This window comes from Leptopilina boulardi, unplaced genomic scaffold (genome assembly GCF_019393585.1).
Source record: "Leptopilina boulardi isolate dan_hultmark-lab unplaced genomic scaffold, ZJU_Lbou_2.1 LbouV2_131, whole genome shotgun sequence".
Lineage (NCBI taxonomy): Eukaryota > Metazoa > Arthropoda > Insecta > Hymenoptera > Figitidae > Leptopilina > Leptopilina boulardi.
Window position 1 is genome coordinate 362,846 of NW_026137676.1, and position 24,481 is coordinate 387,326.

Sequence of the window (24,481 nt, forward strand, 5' to 3'; positions counted from 1 at the left end):
TATTTTTAGGAAAAAAGGCGAACAGGAAAGTCGTGAATTCGACCAATATACGGTCCGGCAAGCGATATATGTGTTAGGGGTGGTTTTCAGGGGTTCGAGCGCGTTATACCGAATATGGATTTTGGAAGGGGATAATAAAAGAGAATTTTTAAAAATATTTTTAGGAAAAAAGGCGAACAGGAAAGTCGTGAAATTGACCAATTTGAGGCCTTCTATGGGATATATGTGTTAGGGGTGGTTTTAGGGGTTCGAGCGCGTTATACCGAATATGGATTTTGAAAGGGGATAATAAAAGAAAATTTTTAAAAATATTTTTAGGAAAAAAGGCGAACAGGAAAGTCGTGAATTTGACCAATATACGTTCCCGCAAGCGATATATGTGTTAGGGATGGTTTTAGGGGTTCGAGCGCGTTATACCGAATATGGATTTTGGAAGAGGATAATAAAAGAGAATTTTTAAAAATATTTTTAGGAAAAAAGGCGAACAGGAAAGTCGTGAAATTGACCAATTTGAGGCCTTCTATGGGATATATGTGTTAGGGGTCGATTTAGGGGTTCGAGCGCGTTATACCGAATATGGATTTTCGAAGGGGATAATAAAAGAAAATTTTTAAAAATATTTTTAGGAAAAAAGGCGAACAGGAAAGTCGTGAAATTGACCAATTTGAGGCCTTCTATGGGATATATGTGTTAGGGGTGGTTTTAGGGGTTCGAGCGCGTTATACCGAATATGGATTTTGGAAGGGGATAATAAAAGAGAATTTTTAAAAATATTTTTAGGAAAAAAGGCGAACAGGAAAGTCGTGAAATTGACCAATTTGAGGCCTTCTATGGGATATATGTGTTAGGGGTGGTTTTAGGGGTTCGAGCGCGTTATACCGAATATGGATTTTGGAAGGGGATAATAAAAGAGAATTTTTAAAAATATTTTCAGGAAAAAAGGCGAACAGGAAAGTCGTGAATTCGACCAATACACTGTCCGGCAAGCGATATATGTGTTAGGGGTGGTTTTCAGGGGTTCGAGCGCGTTATACCGAATATGGATTTTGGAAGGGGATAATAAAAGAGAATTTTTAAAAATATTTTCAGGAAAAAAGGCGAACAGGAAAGTCGTGAATTCGACCAATATACGGTCCGGCAAGCGATATATGTGTTAGGGGTGGTTTTCAGGGGTTCGAGCGCGTTATACCGAATATGGATTTTGGAAGGGGATAATAAAAGAAAATTTTTAAAAATATTTTTAGGAAAAAAGGCGAACAGGAAAGTCGTGAAATTGACCAATTTGAGGCCTTCTATGGGATATATGTGTTAGGGGTGGTTTTAGGGGTTCGAGCGCGTTATACCGAATATGGATTTTGGAAGGGGATAATAAAAGAGAATTTTTAAAAATATTTTCAGGAAAAAAGGCGAACAGGAAAGTCGTGAATTCGACCAATATACGGTCCGGCAAGCGATATATGTGTTAGGGGTGGTTTTCAGGGGTTCGAGCGCGTTATACCGAATATGGATTTTGGAAGGGGATAATAAAAGAGAATTTTTAAAAATATTTTCAGGAAAAAAGGCGAACAGGAAAGTCGTGAATTCGACCAATATACGGTCCGGCAAGCGATATATGTGTTAGGGGTGGTTTTCAGGGGTTCGAGCGCGTTATACCGAATATGGATTTTCGAAGGGGATAATAAAAGAAAATTTTTAAAAATATTTTTAGGAAAAAAGGCGAACAGGAAAGTCGTGAAATTGACCAATTTGAGGCCTTCTATGGGATATATGTGTTAGGGGTGGTTTTAGGGGTTCGAGCGCGTTATACCGAATATGGATTTTCGAAGGGGATAATAAAAGAAAATTTTTAAAAATATTTTTAGGAAAAAAGGCGAACAGGAAAGTCGTGAAATTGACCAATTTGAGGCCTTCTATGGGATATATGTGTTAGGGGTGGTTTTAGCGGTTCGAGCGCGTTATACCGAATATGGATTTTGGAAGGGGATAATAAAAGAGAATTTTTAAAAATATTTTCAGGAAAAAAGGCGAACAGGAAAGTCGTGAATTCGACCAATATACGGTCCGGCAAGCGATATATGTGTTAGGGGTGGTTTTCAGGGGTTCGAGCGCGTTATACCGAATATGGATTTTGGAAGGGGATAATAAAAGAGAATTTTTAAAAATATTTTCAGGAAAAAAGGCGAACAGGAAAGTCGTGAATTCGACCAATATACGGTCCGGCAAGCGATATATGTGTTAGGGGTGGTTTTCAGGGGTTCGAGCGCGTTATACCGAATATGGATTTTGGAAGGGGATAATAAAAGAGAATTTTTAAAAATATTTTTAGGAAAAAAGGCGAACAGGAAAGTCGTGAAATTGACCAATTTGAGGCCTTCTATGGGATATATGTGTTAGGGGTGGTTTTAGGGGTTCGAGCGCGTTATACCGAATATGGATTTTCGAAGGGGATAATAAAAGAAAATTTTTAAAAATATTTTTAGGAAAAAAGGCGAACAGGAAAGTCGTCATATTCGTAATATTTTTATATTTATTCTTAATGGGGGTTGTTTTTACCCTATTTTTTAAAAATGTCAATTTTTTATTATTGATATTGTAGTTTTTCACCATTCTGAAGGTTTTCCAATAAAAATTTTTTTTTTTTTTAAAAATTTTTTTTTTGTTCGGCGAACGTTCTGAATTTTTGGCTCATCTAATAAAAAGGAAAAAGAACTCAAAAATTTTCCCGGTATTTTATTCATTTACAGTACTGAAAAAATAAATATAATAAAAAAATGTAAAATAATAAAAAAGTCAATTTATTGTACACAATTACCTTTTTTAATAAATATAAGCAATATATGGAGCTTATGAGTTTGAAAGAATATAAATATAATAATACTTGTTGTGAGATTGAGTATAGTATCTAGTTATAAGAAATTGATTTCAAAATAATTTTTAGAAAAAGCTTTACTGTCGCATCTACGTCTTTTAACCTTTATATGAAAAAAATTAGAAATAATTATTATTACTTATAGTAACGATGAACTTTAAGTATAAGATTTTAAAAACTTCCATATTATGCTTAATATTGACCAATACAATCTTTAGCACACGTTTCTAAAAAAATTTTTAGATATCTACAAAAAATATATATATTTAAAAAAACGTTTATGAAGTAAAGACATGATCAAAATTAGTGTTCTTATAAGTTGTTTAAATTCAATTCTATAAGTTATTAATTGAAATTCCCTCATGAGTTTAAAAACATTTATAGTACTATAAATTCTCGACACAGATTTGTTCATTACTGCATAACTGCTACAGATAAAATTTTATATTAATTAATTATACCCTCCGCATTGGAGCTCCTCTTGAGCATTCTGAATTATAATATCTCGGTTCTTATCCCTTGAACGCATTCTTTCCCCAGTGTATATCCCATTTAGGATATCTTCGTACCTCATTTTCTCTTCAGAAATTACGCCCTTCAGCAAAACTGTTGAAACAAATGTTAATATATATTAAAAACAACATTGTAAGTTTAAATGCATTTGAATTTTATTAAAATAGTTGCATTTGACTCAATCAATGCTTACAATTCTGACATTTGTTAATGGAATCTATGTTCTACATACACAAAAATTTCCAAACTCCAGGATGCTTTCCCATTCTTCTTGTTAATTTGCTATTTAGAGATTCGCAAATATTATTTGTTCTATGTGGTAAATGACCAACGCATAGAATGTGAGTTTTTCTACCCCAGTAGCGTTCTAAATAACTCACAAACTTTTTTAACTCCTCATGGTATTGTTCTTCATAACAATTTATTTTTTCTTTTAAAACTTCTAACCCCTCAGAAAATTTTTCTTCTGGAGCTAGTGCCAGACAAAATGCCATTTTTAAAATCATGTCATTTGCATTTTTCAAGCTTTTCAAGCGGTCCCATAATCTTCTTAGTGCCTTTAAAAATTATTTCACAATAAGTTACACATTTATAATATAAAATTTTATTTATTAGAAATAAATATTACCCTTATAAAATGGAACCAACAGCCAAAAATTTCGCAAAAGGGAAATAAATTCAAAATACTTCTCTGGACTGGAGTTTCATAGTCTGTCATTACAAATTTTAATGACATTTTTAGAAGGGGCACAGCTCTTGCAATTTCGTAAAAACAGCAGTATACAATGCTTTAGTGCGCTTCGTCATTAAAATAAAAATGCACCAACACTCTACAATATTAAAATATTTAGTCAACAACGTATTGTATTAATAATAAAAATTATATAAGAGAATTTTTATAGAAATCACAATATAAGTTACTTACTTATTATTACTTACTTATTGGTTATTAATAAAATAAATATTTGATAAATTGAAACTTGTTTAGGTTTTATTACTTTTTAAATAAAATATTTTCTACAATTAAACATATGGCTCAAAAAATATTTTCTCGACGTACCTTATCATTAATACGCATCACAATTATATACAATTGACAGATTTTCGCCACTTTTGGAGGCACCTAATAGATTTATGTAAAAATTTGAATTGTAAAAAAAAGTTGATTAATCATAAGTTGTGTAATAACAACTGTATAAATAGAAAATGTGTTAAATATTTACTTTAAAAGTCCCATCCATGAAAATTTCCTGTTGGCCATTTAATACGTTTAATAAGGATTTGCTACCTAAAATTAAAGCGCTATTACCTCTTACTTCGACATAACCTTGAACAAGGTTTTTTAATGTTCCATTCTTATTTATCATTTTTTTAAATCTTTTAAATTCGAAGGCTGATTGTAGCCGCTATTTGTCCTCACTCTTTGCATTATTTGCTTCATGCTATTCCACTTTAAGGTCGTTGGTCTATTTTTTAAACGAAATCTGCAATCCAGTTTTCGTGAATTACAGTTTAAGATAAAAATATAAAATTTCTTTAAAATAAAAAATATTAATTTTAGAAGTCATCAAAATTTGTATAAAAATTGAAAATAACATTTTAAAAAAGTTCTAAATATATCATTGGCATTTTTAATTTTCTCAAGTCTTATTCTTCTTAAAATTTTATTATCTTTTAAATAATGAGAAAATAATTTTTTAAGTACTTACTTACGACGAATGGTATTATAAATTTCTCGTAATGGTAGCATCATATTTTGGCACATTTTTATCATTTCTATTTTCGCCGCTTCATTATTAAATTCATGTGAATTTAGCTGACAAGAATGAGGTGTCGTGATTTTAAATTTATTATTAATTTTTTTCATAGTGCCATTGAACTGCAAATCATTTTTATATGTGCGAAACCAGCATCTACTTATTTAGAAAAAAATAAATCAATTCCGTAAATTAAAAAATTTAATATTGGTAATTATTTATTTAACCTGTATGTCTCGGTTTTCGTGCACCTAACGTCTTTTTCATATTTATAGCCTCTGAACCAGGCAGATACCATTGTCTGCAAATATGAATTAATTGCCATTAAAAAAATTTAAGAAATATACCTAATTTGTATTATTTATAGTTTTTAAACATATTTCGCGCACTAGGCCAGCCTTTCTGCCCGTGATTATCTTTTAAAAATCTACAATTGATTAAAATTCTTTTTTTAATTTTCTCACATTTTTTTGTCTTCACTTGGACTCAATTTAAACTTGTTTCTTATTAAAATCAAAAAGTTTGTAATATTAAAATTGTTTATACATTTCTTCAAATACATATACTTAGTTTATTTTTCTACATTCAATTTTATACACTTAAAGTTTAAAATTTTCCCTTAAAAAAATTTATTTCTTGAAATATTATTATTATATATGGGACGTTCTTTGTCAACCGGACCACCCCATCTCTCCATAATTGGTTTAATTTAAAAAATTTTTATAATATTGGAAAAATTAGCTTGGAATGTCTACTTTTTAATTCCGTTGGGCGCTTTTTGAAATTCAAAATGGCGGATAAAATTAAAAATTGAGCTAGACTCGTGAAAATTACTACTTGGGGGTTTTCGAGGTCGCTGGATACAAATTTGATGTCAGTTTTTAAAAATAATAAATGGCGGATTCAAAATGGTGGACCAAAAATTTAAAAAATTGAGGTAATTTCGTAAAAATGGATATATAGGGGTTTTTTGGTCGCTGATTACAAAGCCGATGTCAGTTTTAAAAAAATATTAAATGGTTGATGACAAATCTATTTAAAATTCAAAATGGCGGATAGAATTAAAAAATTAAGCTAGTTTTATGATTATTAAATTAAATAATCCTCACGTAATTTCCATAAAAAGTTATCTGGCGTTGTATTTGATAAGCTCAAATGGCACTTTTTTACGTTCAATATAAAAAAGTTAGATCAATTTTTTATATTTTGGTCTACCATTTTAGATTCACCATTTTGATTTTTTAAAAAGTAACGATGAATTCGTAAAGATTGTTCTGCAAAATCCTTAGGTAAACATTTTAACGAGTTTAGCTCAATTTTTTGGATTTTTGGTCCACTATTTAGAATTTTTAAAAAGTAACCGCAGATTCGTAATCAGCGACCTCGAAAACCCCCAAGTAGTAATTTTCACGAGTCTAGCTCAATTTTTAATTTTATCCGCCATATTTAATCCGCCATTTTGAATTTTTGAATTTTGAATGGAGATACGTTATCAGTTTGTAAGTAAACTATGTTGTCGTTATTTTTATCGTCATATGTGAAGCTTTAAACAATAATATAGATCATATTAGTGGATTTTTTGTGTTTTTTATGTCGTTTAGGCGCCATATTTAAGTCGCCATTTTGAATTTCAAAAAGCGCCCAACGGGATTAAAAAGTAGACATTCCAAGCTAATTTTTCCAATATGATAAAAAATTTTTAAATTAAACCAATTATGGAGAGATGGGGTGGTCCGGTTGACAAAGAACGTCCCTGTAATAATAAAATGCTTAGTCTGTCCTTCTGTCCTAACTTGAAGTTGGTCTTTATTGATTTCACGTGTTTTTTGAATTGTAATGTTATGACGTATCAAATTTGTGTCAAAATTTGACAATTACACAGCCCCACAAAAAAAAAAAGTGTCATGTACTTTTGACCGGAATACCCTAACCCTATGTATTTTGACGCGCTGAACACGAATCCGAAGTCTGTTTTGCTCCATCACGTCAGGATTTTTTTCTAACCTCAAAAAACATGTCGGATTTTGAGAAGTAGGCGATTTTTTTAAAAATTGATGTATTAACTTCAAACTTGGTATCTGGGGGTTTTTTGTGTCGCTGATTACGAATCTGAAGTTAGATTTTCAAAATCAAAAATGGCGGATCCAATATGACGGACGAATTTTGAAAAAATTTTAAGATTTACTTCAAACTTGGTATCTAGGGGTTTTTTGGGTCGCTGATTACGAATCTGATGTCAGTTTTCAAAAATTGATTATGGCGTATCTAATGTGGCCGATAGAAGTCCATGTTGGATATGCCATTTTTAATTTTTGAAATCTGACATCAGATTCGTAATCAGTGACCAAAAAAACCCCCAGATACACTATTGCACATTAATTTTTGAAAAATTTCGTAAAATAATGTCCCCCTACCAAAAAAAAATTCAAGGGGTATTTCCCCCATAAATCAGCTTTTGGGGAAAAACAAAACATACGTGTCAAATTGTTTTCAAAAAACTACAAAACTGCCAAGTTTCAGAAAAATCGGCGTATGGCACTTCCCTAGTGTTACTTGTCAGCAACTTAGAAAACCTGTAGATACCAAATTTCATAATAATCTGACAATTTTTTAAAAATAATTCCTTAATATTGAATCAGACATATCGAATTTCGCAAATCTGACATCAGATTCGTAATCAGCGACCCAAAAAACCCCTAGATACCAAGTTTGAAGTAAATCTTAAAATTTTTTCAAAATTCGTCCGCCATATTGGATCCGACATTTTTGATTTTGAAAATCTAACTTCAGATTCGTAATCAGCGACACAAAAAACCCCCAGATACCAAGTTTGAAGTTAATACATCAATTTTTAAAAAAATCGCCTACTTCTCAAAATCCGACGTTTTTTGAGGTTAGAAAAAAATCCTGACGTGATTGAGCAAAACGGACTTCGGATTCGTGTTCAGCGCGTCAAAATACATAGGGTTAGGGTATTCCGGTCAAAAGTACATGACACTTTTTTTTTGTGGGGCTGCACAGTGGGGCCAAATCGAAAAAAACCGGACATTAGACCAAAAAGTTTAGGTTTTAAATCGAGATTTTTCAACTGACAGTTGGCTACACTGGACTCTAGTGAAGTAAAATTCACTCATAGTAAGTCCCCAAATCTATTACAGCAGTGCTGGTGTCAGTTGAAACGTAGCGTTTGTGGTAGTGCTCGATGTTGCGTTTAAAATTGAAAAAAGGAGGCGTTAAAATTTTTACTATATATTTGGACGAAATCCATAATTCTAGGGAAATATAATGGAGTCCACTCCAAACAGTAAGTAAAAGATCATTATATTAAAAAAAAATATATTAGAAGAAGTGCTGAGCATGTTAATTTCAATCTAAAAAATCTAAAAAATTTGTTGTTTAAAACTGAAAATCTAAAAAGTACCTCCGTACAACTTTTGGAGATTGTACTTTAAAGTATCATAAATAATATATCCAAATTTTAGCTGCCCATATTTGCCCGAAAAATTTTAATCGAATTTTTCGTGAAAAAATACATGCGTTCGCTTGAGTAACGCACATGGCTATAGTATACTAATGCATAGAAATTCTTGGCTTCCCTTGTACGCACACCTGTTCCCCCCTCTCAAGCTAGTTTCTCTCTCTCTCTTTTCTCTCTCTCTCTCTTTTCTCTCTCTCTCTTTTTTCTTTCTCTCTCTGAAGAGTGTACAGTGCGTATGACAACGTACAAAGCGTGGATGTTTTTGGTAGTTACTGTGAGTACACTCCAAATTTGACAGTCGTGCTCAACTGATTTAAGAAGTAATATTTTTCAGTTTTTCTTTCAGTTAATTTGTTAATCAATTAATTAATTAGCCAATTGCAGCATGTTACCTAAAAACTGAGAAATATTACTTTTTAAATTACTTGATCACGACTATCAAACTTTGAGTATTCTCACGCAGTAACTACCGAAAACATTCCTTAGCAGCAGTAATTTACCGGTTTAAAATTTAAAACTTTTTGTTTAGCACATTATAGATTATTGTTATATACAATATACTTTACAAAAGTATCTATGCTTTGTTGTTTTTTCAATACTTAAATTTTTTGAATAAAACTGTAATTATATTATTTTAAGAAGAAAGTTATTTATATTCAAATATTGTAGATTATTGTTTATTAAATACATCTAATAATAAATTTTAATTTAAAATAATTATCTTTCAGAATCCGATGCGGTACATATAAATGGTTATCATTGAAATCTTTGTCACAGGAAGTTTTACAGCTACTCAAATCGTCATCTGCACCTGTGCACGAAAATATTAATAAACAGTTTCAACTGAACGACAGTAGTACAAGTGAATCAGAGATTTCAAATTTGGACTCCGATTATGATGAAGAATTTTTGTACTAACTATTCCACTCCTTTGCACTGACATTATGTTTATATTGACTGCCGAATTTACTGTAAAATTTGTATTTGACAAGTAAATTAAAAACTTATAAATTGAAAAAACTACTATTTTCTTATTTCAAAAAGCTTTAATTCAACTTCAGAGACACTGAAAACCCCCGTATAACAAGTTTTAAGGGAATTTGACCATCTTTTAATTTTTATGTCCGCCATATTGGATCCGCCATTTTGAATTTTGAAAAACTAACTTCAGATTCGTAATCAGCGACCCCGAAAACCCCCGAGTAATGATTTTCAAAACGATTACTTTACTTTTTGGTCTAATGTCCGGTTTTTTTCGATTTGGCCCCACTGTGGGCTGTGTTATTTTTCTCATTTTTGCCAAAGTTGTATAATTGTGTTTCCGAATTTTGGAATTAGTTTCTTTAAAATTCCAAATTCAATTCACGAAGCTGAAGTACACAACGTTTATCAACGAAATTTTTTTTAAAGTTGTATATTGAGCCTAAATTACATATATTTATTGTAGGCGGAATATTTAAAGCATTTTTCAGATAAATATTCCGCCTATGTTAAATATGAGCCGCCGGATATTATAACAACACAATAAAATTTCTACAGCGGTATTCCTTGGCCCCTGCTATCTTAAAAATCAATTTTTAAAAATAAATTTTTTCAAATTACTATCTTGTAGAAAATTTCCTGTCGCATCTTTTCTCTCATCATAAATTTTTTTGTATTTGTAACAGTTTTTGAGAAAAAAGCAAAAACCTAAATTTTTCATAAAGTCACTTTTAATTAAAATTTTTACTTTAATTCGTTCTAAAATGAAAAGTTCTAAATATTTTTGCATACAATATACAGGAGTTATAGTTTAAACTATCCTTTAAATGATCCTTAATAATAATTCTTCATTTTTTAATTAGAAAAAAAATTATTAATTTTTTTGTTGCTCAGTGTTAGAATAGGGCTTTATATTTTTTAAACGCTTCGTTTATGTAGGGAATTTTCCTTAAAGACAAATTTCCTCTGAATAAAATGTTTATTGATACACAATGAAGATTTCTGTAAAGTTTTATTTTAATAAGCATTTTTTTATTATCAATAAACATTTTATTCAGAAGAAATTTATCCTCAGAGAAAATTCCCTAGATAAATGAAGCTTTTGAAAAATATAAAGCCTTGCAGCACTGAGCAACAAAAAAATTAATAATTTTTTTTGAAATTAAAAATGAATTATTATTAAGGATCATTCAAAGAATAGTTTAAACTATAAATCCTGTAAATTGTATGTAAAAGTATTTAGAACTTTAATTTTATAACGAATTAATATGAAATTTTTAATTAAAAGTGATATTAGAAAAATTTAGTTTTTGCTTTTTTCTCAAAAACTATTACAAATACAGAAAAATTTATGAAAAGAAAATAGATGCGCCAGGAAATTTCGTACAAAATAGTAATTTAAAAAAATTAATTTTTAAAAATTGATTTTTAAGGTGCCAGGGGCCAACGAATACCGCTGTAGAAATTTTATGTGTCGTTATAATATCCGGCGGCTCATATATGTAATTTAGACGTAATATTTAAATTTAAAAAAATATGTTTTTGTTGATAAACGTTGCGTACTTTAGTTTCGTTTCAATTCTATTAAATATTAATTATATAACCATAATTTTCATTATTATTATTTAATATGTAATAATTTTCTAATAAATTCAAATTATTATTGATAATATTCATTTTAATTTCTTTATAACAAACAATTACATACCCCATTTGGCGCGCTTGCGCGCGTTTAATTTTGATAGTTTATTAAATAATATTATTTGTTTAAAGTATTATAAACAGTTAGAACAATTTTTAAAAAGGTATGAATTAATTTATTTCAGATATTATTTATGTGGTAATAATTCTATTAAATTAGAGGTTTTAGACCAGTTTTTCAGGAAAAAAAAGTTTTTTCGGCCACAAATAAATGGCCTAAAACCTCTAATTTAATATGAACTAATTTATTTCAGATGTTTCATTATAAATTTTTCAAATTTTTTGGCGTACCAAAAAAATTTGAGTTTATGAATTTTCCTGACATTACAAGAAATTTCCCTGACACCTTTTTTTTAAACAAAGAAAAAATAAAAAATTAAACTAAAGTAACCAACGTTGATTTAACGAAAAAAAAGTTAAGGATTCTAATTCCTATCAATAAAATTGGATTATTTTCAACCCTCAGAAACCTGAAATAAAAGAATAACAGTAATAATCATCGTGTTGTCACGGATTTTCCGAAAATCTCGAAATTTCAAGTAAATTGCTATTTCCTCGACTCGGAAGCAATTCTTCTCGTTTGATAATTATTTGTTTCAATACTAAAATCATTTCAAAAAAGGAAAAATTGCTTTCAAGTTTGGGAAAGCAGTGATTTTGATTTTTTTGTCACAGATTTTTTTTCTCGAAAATTCCGAAATGTCAAGTAAATTTTATTTCCTCGCTTCGGAAGCAAATTTTCTGCTTTTAAAAGACTGCTAGCATTAAAATAAATACTTATCAAACACGAAAAATTGCTTCAGAGGCGAGGAAATAGCAATTTATTTGAAATTTCAAGATTTTCGGAAAATCCGTGCCAAAACAATGATAAATACTCATGTTTTTAATTTCAGGTTTTGGGAGGTTGAAAACAATCAAATTTTATTGGGAATTAGATTCTTTAACTTTTATTTTTTTCGTTCAAACAATGTCGGTAATTTCAGTTTCATATAATCTCTCTGACAAAAAATTTTTTTTTCCTGACTTTACTGGCATGTGGCCACCTGTTTTGGTTAGTTTTTGCTTAAAAGTTTTATATAATCTATATAAATTTTTTACTTATTTAAACTTATTTATAAAATTATTAACTTTTTAAAAATCTTGAATTATTTTTGCTTCCTAAACAATATATTAATTTATTTACAAAATATCACGAGTATAATGTTAAAATTTAATTATTTTTGAGGTTAGTAAAATTTACAATTTTTAATGATTTACAAAAACAAATTTACAAAAAATTGGCAACATCATTTTATTTATATTTCTTTCAAACTCATATTTACTTAAACAAAAAATTTTACACAAACCTTGATTTCTCGTTCCAAATCCAAATATAAATTTCCTCTAAATTCTGCCGAGCACCACGTATCCTCACGCACAATGTTTTAAATAACACAATTTTTATTGTCACTATTATCAGTTATTATATGTATATAAAATAGCACCATACAATATAATTTCACTAATAAATACATGATATATATACATATATACATATATATACTAGACGTAGACTGCGCGCCTTTTAAGTTGATCTTCGTACTTGACCAGAAATAAGTAAAGAATATTCATATTGCAAATGTCAAAATGTGTTATGATTGAAAATTAGTCAAAAGTTCAATCTTTTGTCGATAATAATTTATTTGACCGGAATTTATGAAGACAACACTCTTAAAAGTCGACATTTTATTAGAATGCTTTTATATGAAATTGGTTTATCATTTTCGAGAAAGGACATAGAACCATCTAGTAACTTAATGAAACTGTCTAGAAACTTAATTAAAACTTTTAGAATCTTCATAGAACGTTCTAGTAAATTTATAAAAACTTATAGAAATTCCGTAGAATTTTCTAGAAATTTCTTGAAAATTTTGAAAAACTTTGTGGAACATTATATTCACAATACCTTGTACTATCTTCATGGAATTATCTAGATACTTTATGGAAACTTCTAGAAACCTTATAAAACTTTTTAGGGTTTTCATGGAAATTTCTAGAAACTTAATGGAACTTTCTAAGAACTTCATGGAACTTTCTAGGAACTTAATGAAATAATCTAGAATCTTTATGGAACTTTCTATTCATGAAACCATATAGAGTCTTTATGAAACTTTCTTAAAACTTAACTGTACTTTCTAGAAACTTTCTAGAATTTTCAAGAAACTTAATGAAACTTTTTAGAGTTTTCATAAAACTTTCTAGAAACTTAATGAAACTTCGTAGAAACTTCATGAAGCCTTCTAGAATATTTGTGGAATTTTCTAGAAACGTCGTGGAATTTAAAAAAGAAACTTAATGATACTTTTTAATGTCTTCATGGAACTTCATAGAAACTTAATGAAACCTTCTAGAATCTTTACAGAACTTTCTAGACAATTCATGGAACTTTTCATTCATGAAACCTTGTAGAGTCTTTATGAAACTTTCTAGAACGTTTTATGAAGCCTTTTAGAAATTTCATAAAACCTTCCACAATGTGCATGGAACTTTATAGTAACTTCATGAAAACTTCTAAAATATTCACGGAATATTCTAGAAACTTCATGGAACCTTCTAAAAACCTCTTGGAACTCCCATTCCTGAAACCTTCTGAAGTCTAATTTTAATAAACATTTTAATTTTTTTACTCTTTTTTAGAAACTTCCTAAAAACTTCATGGAACTTTTCAGAAACTTCATAAAACCTTCTAGGAACGTAATGGTACTTTCTTGAAACTTCATAGAACCTTATACCTAGAAAGTTCGTATAGAACTTTTGAAGAAACTGAATGAATAACCTTTTAGAATCTTTATGGAACTTTCTATGTATAAACTTCGTAGAACTTTTTGGAAACATAATCGAAAAATCTAGGAAATCTTCATCAAAATTTTTAAAACTTCATGAAAATATCTAGAAAATTCAGGAAAGCATCTAAAAATTTCAAGAAATCTTCTGAAATCTTCATAGATCCTTTTAGAAACTTGATGAAACTTTCTAGAAACCTAAAGAAATATTTAGAAATTATATTTCACCTTTTAGAAACTTTATAGAATTTTATAAATATTTCATGGAATCTCCTAAGATCTTTGTTTATGAAGTAGAATATTTGCTAAAAAAATATTTACCTAAATATACACATTTTGAAAACCAACAAATCTAAGCAACTTTTCTTTATGAACCAAAAAGTAATAAATAAAAAATTAAAATCACAAACAATTTTTTAATTAGAATGCTTTTATTATGGCGTAGAAAAGTAGAACTATAAAAATTTTAATAAAAGAATAAATGTCCGATAAAATATTTTAATTTATTGCAAATATTCATTATGGCAGATTAAATCAAAATGAAACATGACAGTTTTAAATAGTTTGTCGAATTGATTAAAGGTCCAAGAAGAAGTAATTCATTCGTAAAAACATTCAAAGTTGTCTAAAATATTTTAAATCATTGAAAACATTCTTTAAACCATATTTAATGAAAAAAATTTTTCCAATTTTGAATGCTTTTACGAATTACTTCTTCTTGAACCTTTAATCAATTCGAAAATATATTCAAAACTGTCATGATTCATTTTGATTCAATCTGGCATAAATAATACCTACTCGCAATAATTTTAATTATTTTGGCAAACATTTATTCTTTTATTGCAACTTTCAACAGTTATACTAATATCTTTTATTTATCACTTTTTAGGCCGCCATAATAATAGCATTCCTATTAAAAAAAATTTGTTAAATTTAATTTGTTTAACTGGGGCGCATGAATAAGTTCTAAAATTAATTTGTTAGAATTCCCATTTGTTAGAATTACATTAGATAGAATTTTCTTTTAATCGAATTTTTACTTGACCGAATTATTATTTTACAGAATTTCTGTTCATCCGATTTTCTATATGACAGAATTTTTATATAACCGAACATTCAATTGACAGAACTTCTATTTGATCGAATTTTCATTTCTCAGAATTTTCATATGCTCGATTTTTTGTTAAATAGAATAGCCATTTAGACGAATTCTAATTAGACAGAATTTTAATATAAAGAATTTACTTTTATCCGAAGTTTCATTTTTCAGAATTATTATTTCACAGAATTTCTATTTCATCGTTTTTTCACAGTATAGAATTATTACTTAACCAAATATTCATTTAACAGAATTTCCATTTCATCGAATTTTTATGTGTCAGAATTTTCATCTTTTCGAATGTTCATTAAACAGAATATTCATTTAAATGAATTTTTATTAGGTAGAATTTTAATAGGAAGAATTTACTTTTAGCGGAAGTTTCATTTCTTAGAATTCTAATTTAGCAGAATTTTAATTTAATCGATTTTTAGCAATGCAGAACTTTTATTTAGTCGAAATTTTATTTAAAGAATTTTTATTTGATCGAATTTGCATTTGTCCGAATTTTTATTAACTCGAATTTCTATTAAACAAAATATTTATTTAGATGAATGTTTGTAAGACATAATTTCAATTTCACCGAATTTTTATTTGTTCGAATTCTTATTTGAACGAATTGTCATTTGAAAGAATTCTTAAAACGTCGAATTTGCATTTGACCGAATTTGCAAATGGTTGAATCGTTTCTGCCGGATGCTTATTCGGTCAAATGCAAATTCGACGTTTTAAGAATTCTTTCAAATGACAATTCGTTCAAATAAGAATTCGAACAAATAAAAATTCGGTGAAATTGAAATTATGTCTTACAAACATTCATCTAAATAAATATTTTGTTTAATAGAAATTCGAGTTAATAAAAATTCGGACAAATGCAAATTCGATCAAATAGAAATTCTTTAAATAAAATTTCGACTAAATAAAAGTTCTGCAATGCTAAAAATTGATTAAATTAAAATTCTGCTAAATTATAATTCTAAGAAATGAATCTTCCGCTAAAAGTAAATTCTTCCTATTAAAATTCTACCTAATAAAAATTCGTTTAAATGAATATTCTGTTTAATGAACATTCAAAAAGATGAAAATTCTGACACATAAAAATTCGATGAAATGGAAATTCTGTTAAATGAATATTTGGTTAAGTAATAATTCTATACTGTGAAAAAACGATGAAATAGAAATTCTGTGAAATAATAATTCGGTCAAATAAAAATTCTGTTAAAAGAAAATTCTATCTAATCTATTTAAAATCTATCTAAATAATTTATTCTAACAAATGGAAATTCAAAAAAATTAATTTTAGAACTTATTCATGTGCCCCGTTTAACTGACATTCTATTTATAGTGACCCTTTTATTCGGTTAATATTATCTAATTAGTTGACATTCTATAACCAATCAGGCAAGGTTGCAGAAGATTTGACTTATGTGAATTCTCTTGAAATATTATAAGTTAACCTTCATTTTCTATAATTAAAATTAATAATTACAATCGGTACATTTAATTTTAAAATAATTATTACAAACAAAATATTTATCCTTCCTTCTAAATAAAAAAAATTATGAGAGAAAAAATATTATTCAACACGTTCTTCATGACAGAAAATTTAATAAACATAATGTTCATTTTTGTACATAAAAAATTAATCAAACTTCAAAATTTTCATTAATTATTTATACTACCAAAATATTTATCCTTCCTTCTAAATAAAAAAAATTATGAGAGAAAAAATATTATTCAACACGTTCTTCATGACAGAAAATTTAATAAACATAATGTTCATTTTTGTACATAAAAAATTAATCAAACTTCAAAATTTTCATTAATTATTTATACTACCAAAATATTTATCCTTCCTTCTAAATAAAAAAAATTATGAGAGAAAAAATATTATTCAACACGTTCTTCATGACAGAAAATTTAATAAACATAATGTTCATTTTTGTACATAAAAAATTAATCAAACTTCAAAATTTTCATTAATTATTTATACTACCAAAATATTTATCCTTCCTTCTAAATAAAAAAAATTATGAGAGAAAAAATATTATTCAACACGTTCTTCATGACAGAAAATTTAATAAACATAATGTTCATTTTTGTACATAAAAAATTAATCAAACTTCAAAATTTTCATTAATTATTTATACTACCAAAATATTTATCCTTCCTTCTAAATAAAAAAAATTATGAGAGAAAAAATATTATTCAACACGTTCTTCATGACAGAAAATTTAATAAACATAATGTTCATTTTTGTACATAAAAAATTAATCAAACTTCAAAATTTTCATTAATTATTTATACTACCAAAATATTTATCCTTCCTTCTAAATAAAAAAAATTATGAGAGAAAAAATATTATTCAACACGTTCTTCATGACAGAAAATTTAATAAACATAATGTTCATTTTTGTACATAAAAAATTAATCAAACTTCAAAATTTTCATTAATTATTTATACTACCAAAATATTTATCCTTCCTTCTAAATAAAAAAAATTATGAGAGAAAAAATATTATTCAACACGTTCTTCATGACAGAAAATTTAATAAACATAATGTTCATTTTTGTACATAAAAAATTAATCAAACTTCAAAATTTTCATTAATTATTTATACTACAAAGTAACATTTTTTTATTCTGAGAAACAATCCTTGAAGATTCTTTGGAAAAATAAGTTTTAAGAAAATTCGACCGTATATATTGCTTTCATTCATTTACTGACTGAAAACGTTGCTTGACAAAGATAACTGACGCAAACACCACTTTTATTACTGTGTGTCGGTAAATCTGTACGCGGACAGATCGTGTCTGTTTTACGCTCTTGCGAGACGAAGATGACAAATAAGAATTCGACCAATGGAATAGACGCCACGGCGACAATCAACCAATGGGATAGGCGTTACTATAGATCGAGAGTTTATCGTTTAGAGATTTCTTATATAGGATATATACAGTAAGATTATTTGACTATGAATCACCCCCAATATAGTGTTAAAGTTTATGAAGACTTTAGTATATTTTACTTTAGAAATATGCAACCCGGTTTACAGAGAAGTTTGAAAAAAACATTGAACAGGAGTCATTTTTAAATTTGCCGCTTGAAATTGGATGCGCGCGATGATTTAAGTCATCACGTGATAGCAGAAAAGGCAAGTTGGAAACCATTTTGGTTATACGAAATCAAAACATAACCCCAAATAATCATCGTATTTGACATTATTAATAAAAAACAAATAGAAATAAAAAATAAATAGTCATTAAAAGATTATAATAATGATAAAAAAGTTAAAATAAAAATTTAGTTAAAAAGTGTTTGGCAATTTTATCTACATAGTGTGATGTGGAAGAGAAATATTATGTGTCTGAAACAATGTTTGTCGGAATTATTTATTAAAAAAAAATTTTTTAATTGAAAAATGGATAAACTCTAAAGAATTTGATTAAAAATTAGTATAAAGTGAACAGTGTCACAAGGTATTCTACAAGAAATTTTGACGTAATTCACAATAAATTATTTATTTATTCGAAAACAACGAAAAAAATACGGTTAGAAACTACACAACTGAAATTATGAATTAATCATTTACTTGCTGATTTGAAAGAATACAATCGGACTCTATTTAATGATAAATAAATAAATAATTCCGACAAACATTGTTTCAGACACATAATATTTCTCTTCCACATCACACTATGTAGATAAAATTGCCAAACACTTTTTAACTAAATTTTTATTTTAACTTTTTTATCATTATTATAATCTTTTAATGACTATTTATTTTTTATTTCTATTTGTTTTTTATTAATAATGTCAAATACGATGATTATTTGGGGTTATGTTTTGATTTCGTATAACCAAAATGGTTTCCAACTTGCCTTTTCTGCTATCACGTGATGACTTAAATCATCGCGCGCATCCAATTTCAAGCGGCAAATTTAAAAATGACTCCTGTTCAATGTTTTTTTCAAACTTCTCTGTAAACCGGGTTGCATATTTCTAAATTAAAATATACTAAAGTCTTCATAAACTTTAACACTATATTGGGGGTGATTCATAGTCAAATAATCTTACTGTATACTGAGAGACCTTTTGCACCGTAGCCGACTTTTGACAGGCGGCTGCGGAGCATTCTGTTGGTATGCTACGAGACTATACGTTTCGGCTGCTGCGTTACTTTTTTGGGGGCGTGTCTGCCAAAAAGTTGTACAGCTTACAAACCAAAGGTGGCGTCCTTACAACTTCGGTGAGCTACTCACCAACATTTTGGACAGTCACGATCCCAAAATTGTACCGCCGCACACCACAACCATTGTGGCGCTGCTGTCACTTACCTTGTTCCGCTGCAGTCCAAAAGGTCTCTCAGTGTATATATAAATAAGTGGGGGAAAAGAGGGCTTAATTATGTTCTAGGAGGAGCTAAAGTGTATCCGAATTTCCCCTCGTATAAACTTAATTATTTTTTAAGTAAAACAGTCTTCAGAATTTCTGTATACAATATTCAGACTTTATTTATTTAAACGCACTTCTGTCTAAAGAATGTCTGATGAAATTGTGGTAGTTCATGATGAATATAAAAATCTCTATTTTCTTTTTAAACTAGCAGACTTTCTGTTAACAGTAGTTCGTTGGAAGTCTGAGGAATATCTTCAAACTTACTGTCGATTATTTTACTTGATTTGGATGTAAACGTATTTTTAGGATATAACAGAAAGAAATAAATTCTAAAAGTTTTAGAATTGTCGAAATGGTAAGAAACATTAACAAAAAAACATATCAAAAATGTTTACTAAAAGACTTAAAAAGCTCATTTAGAAATTAATTTGTTTCAGTGTTAAAGAATTATTAATATTTTTTAACTTAAATTTATTTTTAAATGCTTTTTTTACTTATTTTAATTTATAACATATACTTATTTATTTCAGAACATTATTAATTTATTAAAATTTATTTTGAAAGTTGGAGATTTCAAAATAACATTCATTATTATAATAAACAAATGAAAATTCTTTAAATGTATCTTGTTAAATATAACATTTAAAAATTCTGTAGTTGCATAATATAACATTAGTAAAGTCAATATTTGTAGAAAATAAACAATGGACTTTGACAGTATTATAATATAACAATATTTACTTTTGTATAATATAACATATTAAGAAAAAAATTTGTGTGAAAATGATACCTTCTCGTTAAATTATTCTTAAATAATCAAAGTTATCCATATGGAAATTTGAATTTAGATTTTGATAAACGACACTATGCTGTCCTTTATGACATGTATGCCAATTTTCAAGCGACGTATTACAATAAGGAGCCCCAACCATACTTATCGAAAAATGAGTTTTTTGAATATGCTCCACTTATAGTAATTGATTGTTCAAGGCAAAATGAATCATTAAAATATGGTCCAGTTGATATTCGTCTTGAATTTGAATCTAAGAAAAATTTACCTGACCAAACAGCAGCTTACTGTCTTATATTACATGACAGAATTTTTGAGTACAGACCAATTAGCGGTGGGGTTAAAAAAATCGTTTGAATAAATTATATAAATTATTAAATATTTGTATAACATATTTAGTCGTCAGAACAATGGCATACATAGTAGATGTTCAATGTTTCAAATTGCCTGTTAACGAATTTATTATAAAGGAATTAGCTATTTTACCGCTTGAAAAAACTTGTCAACAACCATACAAATTTATTTTTCAACCTCCATGTGATTGGAACTGTATTTCACCACATTATAAAAGAATGAATAAGTGGTTGGAAAATAATCTACATTGTATATATTGGTCGTCTGGTGATGTTCCATATACACTACTTCCCATTATATTAGAAACTATTTTTAAAAATGCAACTCTAATTTATGTAAAAGGCTTAGAAAAAAAGAAGTGGTTAAAAAGTTTTCTTAAGCCATCTACTGTGATTATAGATATGTTAGATATAAACTGTACATCGCTTCAATCACTGAAGCATGCTTCGTATAATATCAAGCCATGTTATAATCATCGCAAAATAATTGAAAAAGCTTTAAGGGGGGAACACCAGTTGTAACTCAACAAATAATGCTTTTTACAAGAATATTTTCCAAAAGAACAATGAATCTTTTTAAAGAATACTATTTATTAGTTAAAAGTACATGTAAAAAGCTGTAATTTAAAAGAAAAAAAAAATTTTTTAACAAAAACTTTTGGAGATATGAGCAATTGAAGTGGCGCCTTAGGAAAAAAGGCGAATTGCGGTGACCAGCATTCTGCAAGTATACTTCGTCTAAAATACAAAAATGAAATTGATTTACATTTATTATAAGATTATCTAGTTCGTGATCGAAGGATTTAAAAAAAAAAAATTTGACAAAATGGCGACCTGTCAAAGTCAAAAGTATGATTTTCGTTAAAAAATACGGTCGATTTTCAGCTATATAAAAAAAAGTTTTGCATAAAAAAAAATCCTTCGATCACGAACTAGACTTATATGTGTAAATGAAGCACACTAAATTTTAAATAAATCGGTTTAATGGTATTCGAGTAATCGTGGTCACCGACTTGGAAAATGTCATTTTGAGAAAAACGCATTCAAAGTTTCAACTTACCTTTTTTTTGTTCAGAAGAAATTTTGTTTCCAAGTTACAAAGAGTCATCGATTCCTGGACCATATAATAACTCTTCCGCAGTGGTTGCCGATTCTAAAATGCCAATTTGCTGCCATCTGTCGTTAGGGTCAGGTATGGCTGGCCACCTTGTATGAAGCCACGGGACGCGCCGCTGCTGTGTTCTGTATATCTCATTTATTTTTCACCGGATCAACTTTGAAAGGACCCCGCACGTTTTGCATGGAAAATGGCTTTCAGCCAATTTTTCTGACACTTTGTAGTTTTGTAGTTTAAGGCCTCCTGAACAAAAAATGTTAATGGCAAAACTTAAAATAATGGACATTTTTTTGCTACAATGGCTCAAAGTTAAAAAACAATAGCATTATGGGCATAGACTTTTGTGAATTTAAAACTTTTAAAACTTAATTAAATCTGCTTAAAACTCGTTACTCGGGGGTTTTTGGGGTCGCTGATTACGAAACCGAGTTTTGTTTTTTAAAATTCAAAATGGCGGATCCAATATGGCGGACGACTTTCCTAAAATCTGATTGAATTCGCATGAAACTCATCACTCGGGGGTTTTCGGGGTCGCTGATTGCGAATCCCGAGGATTGCTTTTTAAAATTCAAAATGGCGGATCCAATATGGCGGACGACTTTCCTAAAATCTGATTGAATTCGCATGAAACTCATCACTCGGGGGTTTTCGGGGTCGCTGATTACGAATCTGAGGGCTGGTTTTCAAAACGATCAAGTACAGACTAAAGGTTCTTCAGGACCTGATAGATTAAGCCCAGGTGAACCAAAAAAAACGGAAAAGGGACATACTGAACCTTACGTTTTTGTTTCGATAGTATGTAGTTGGAAGGACTGGGATGCAAAGAAAGAGCGTACTCTTGAGAAGTACTGCAATACCATCACGATTTTAACGTTACTGTAACTATTACAATTTGGCAAAGTACCTAAGTATGGAGTCATTGGCTTTTAAATCAGGCGAATTCAAGCGATTTTCCAAAAAGTCGTCGACCTTTTTTGATCAGTCATTTTGAGCTTTGAAGAACAGCCCTCACGTTCATAATAAGCGACTCCGAAAACTCCCGAATAACCATTTTCAAGAGAATTCAATGATTATTTTTTAAAATCATCGACCTTTTTTGATCCGTCATTTTGAGTTTTGAAAACCAGCCCTCAGATTCGTAATCAGCGACCCCGAAAACCCCCGAGTGATGAGTTTCATGCGAATTCAATCAGATTTTAGGAAAGTCGTCCGCCATATTGGATCCGCCATTTTGAATTTTAAAAAAGAAACCTCGGATTCGTAATCAGCGACCCCGAAAACCCCCGAGTGATGAGTTTCATGCGAATTCAATCAGATTCTAGGAAAGTCGTCCGCCATATTGGATCCGCCATTTTGAATTTTAAAAAACAAAACTCGGTTTCGTAATCAGCGACCCCAAAAACCCCCGAGTAACGAGTTTTAAGCAGATTTAATTAAGTTTTAAAAGTTTTAAATTCACAAAAGTCTATGCCCATAATGCTATTGTTTTTTAACTTTGAGTCATTGTAGCAAAAAAACTGTCCATTATTTTAAGTTTTGCCATTAACATTTTTTGTTCAGGAGACCTTAAACTACAAAACTACAAAGTTTCAGAAAAATTGGCTGAAAGCCATTTTCCATGCAAAACGTGCGGGGTCCTTTACAGACACATTTCTAAATATGTATACTTTAAGAAAATTCACAAAAAAAAATCGATTTTTCGAAAGTTACAACTGGTGTTCCCCCCTTAATTCAATGTGCTGAGCGAAATGTAAAACTATTATCAGAGTGGTTATCTAAAAATACTAGTAATAAGTTGTTGTAAAAAAATTTTGATGTGCAACATTTAAAAAAAATAAACATATATAAAAATCAAAAGAGTCTCATGTCATTTATTTATAAAAAAAACCCCTTTTATTTTAATCAAAATGTTAATATATTATTATTGTCAAAAAGTAAAGAATTGAGTAAAAGAAGTTACTTTATTAATCGTAGATAACTATTTATTTTAATATTTTAAAAATCAAATAATAAGAAATGAGTAATGTTTTCAACTCCAAGCTGCATTCGATGTATCACATAGTTTGTAGGTGTGTAGAAGAGGTGATGAGCGGCCGGGGTCTAAGCACATGTTGATGAAGCGGGGGACGAAAGTATGGACAGACACATAATCTTGAGACGTCAGTGCAGCAAAGGGGGTGACTAAAGTAGGAATTTTTACAGTTTTGTGACCTAGTTATTACAATTTTGTGACCTAATTGTTACAGTTTTGTGACCTAATTGTTACAATCTTGTGATCTAATTGTTACAGTTTATTAACCTAATTTAATTATATTATATAAAAGGTTGTTAAAAACTGTAACAATTAGGTCACAAAACTGTAACAATTAGGTCACAAAAAATGTAACAATTAGATCACAAAATTGTAACAATTAGGTCACAAAACTGTAACAATTAGATCACAAAACTATAACAATTAGGTCACAATACTGTAACAATTAGGTCACATAACTGTAACAATTAGGTCACATATCTGTAACAATTAGGTCACATATATGTATCAATTAAGTCACATATCTGTAACAATTATTTTTGTATAAATGAGTTATCTATTTTAGATTAT

General features: G+C 28.8%; 1 protein-coding gene across 1 annotated transcript; it reads right to left on the reverse strand.

Annotated features, from left to right (window-relative positions):
• Positions 1-3,320: 3,320 nt before the first annotated feature.
• LOC127291325 (uncharacterized) lies at positions 3,321-4,749 on the reverse strand. Its single transcript, XM_051320392.1, has 4 exons — positions 4,606-4,749; positions 4,443-4,505; positions 3,615-3,939; positions 3,321-3,475 (listed from the first exon to the last, which is right to left on the reverse strand). The coding sequence occupies exons 1-4, from the start codon at positions 4,747-4,749 to the stop codon at positions 3,321-3,323; spliced, it is 687 nt and encodes a 228-aa protein (XP_051176349.1).
• Between the last annotated feature and the right edge of the window lie 19,732 nt (positions 4,750-24,481).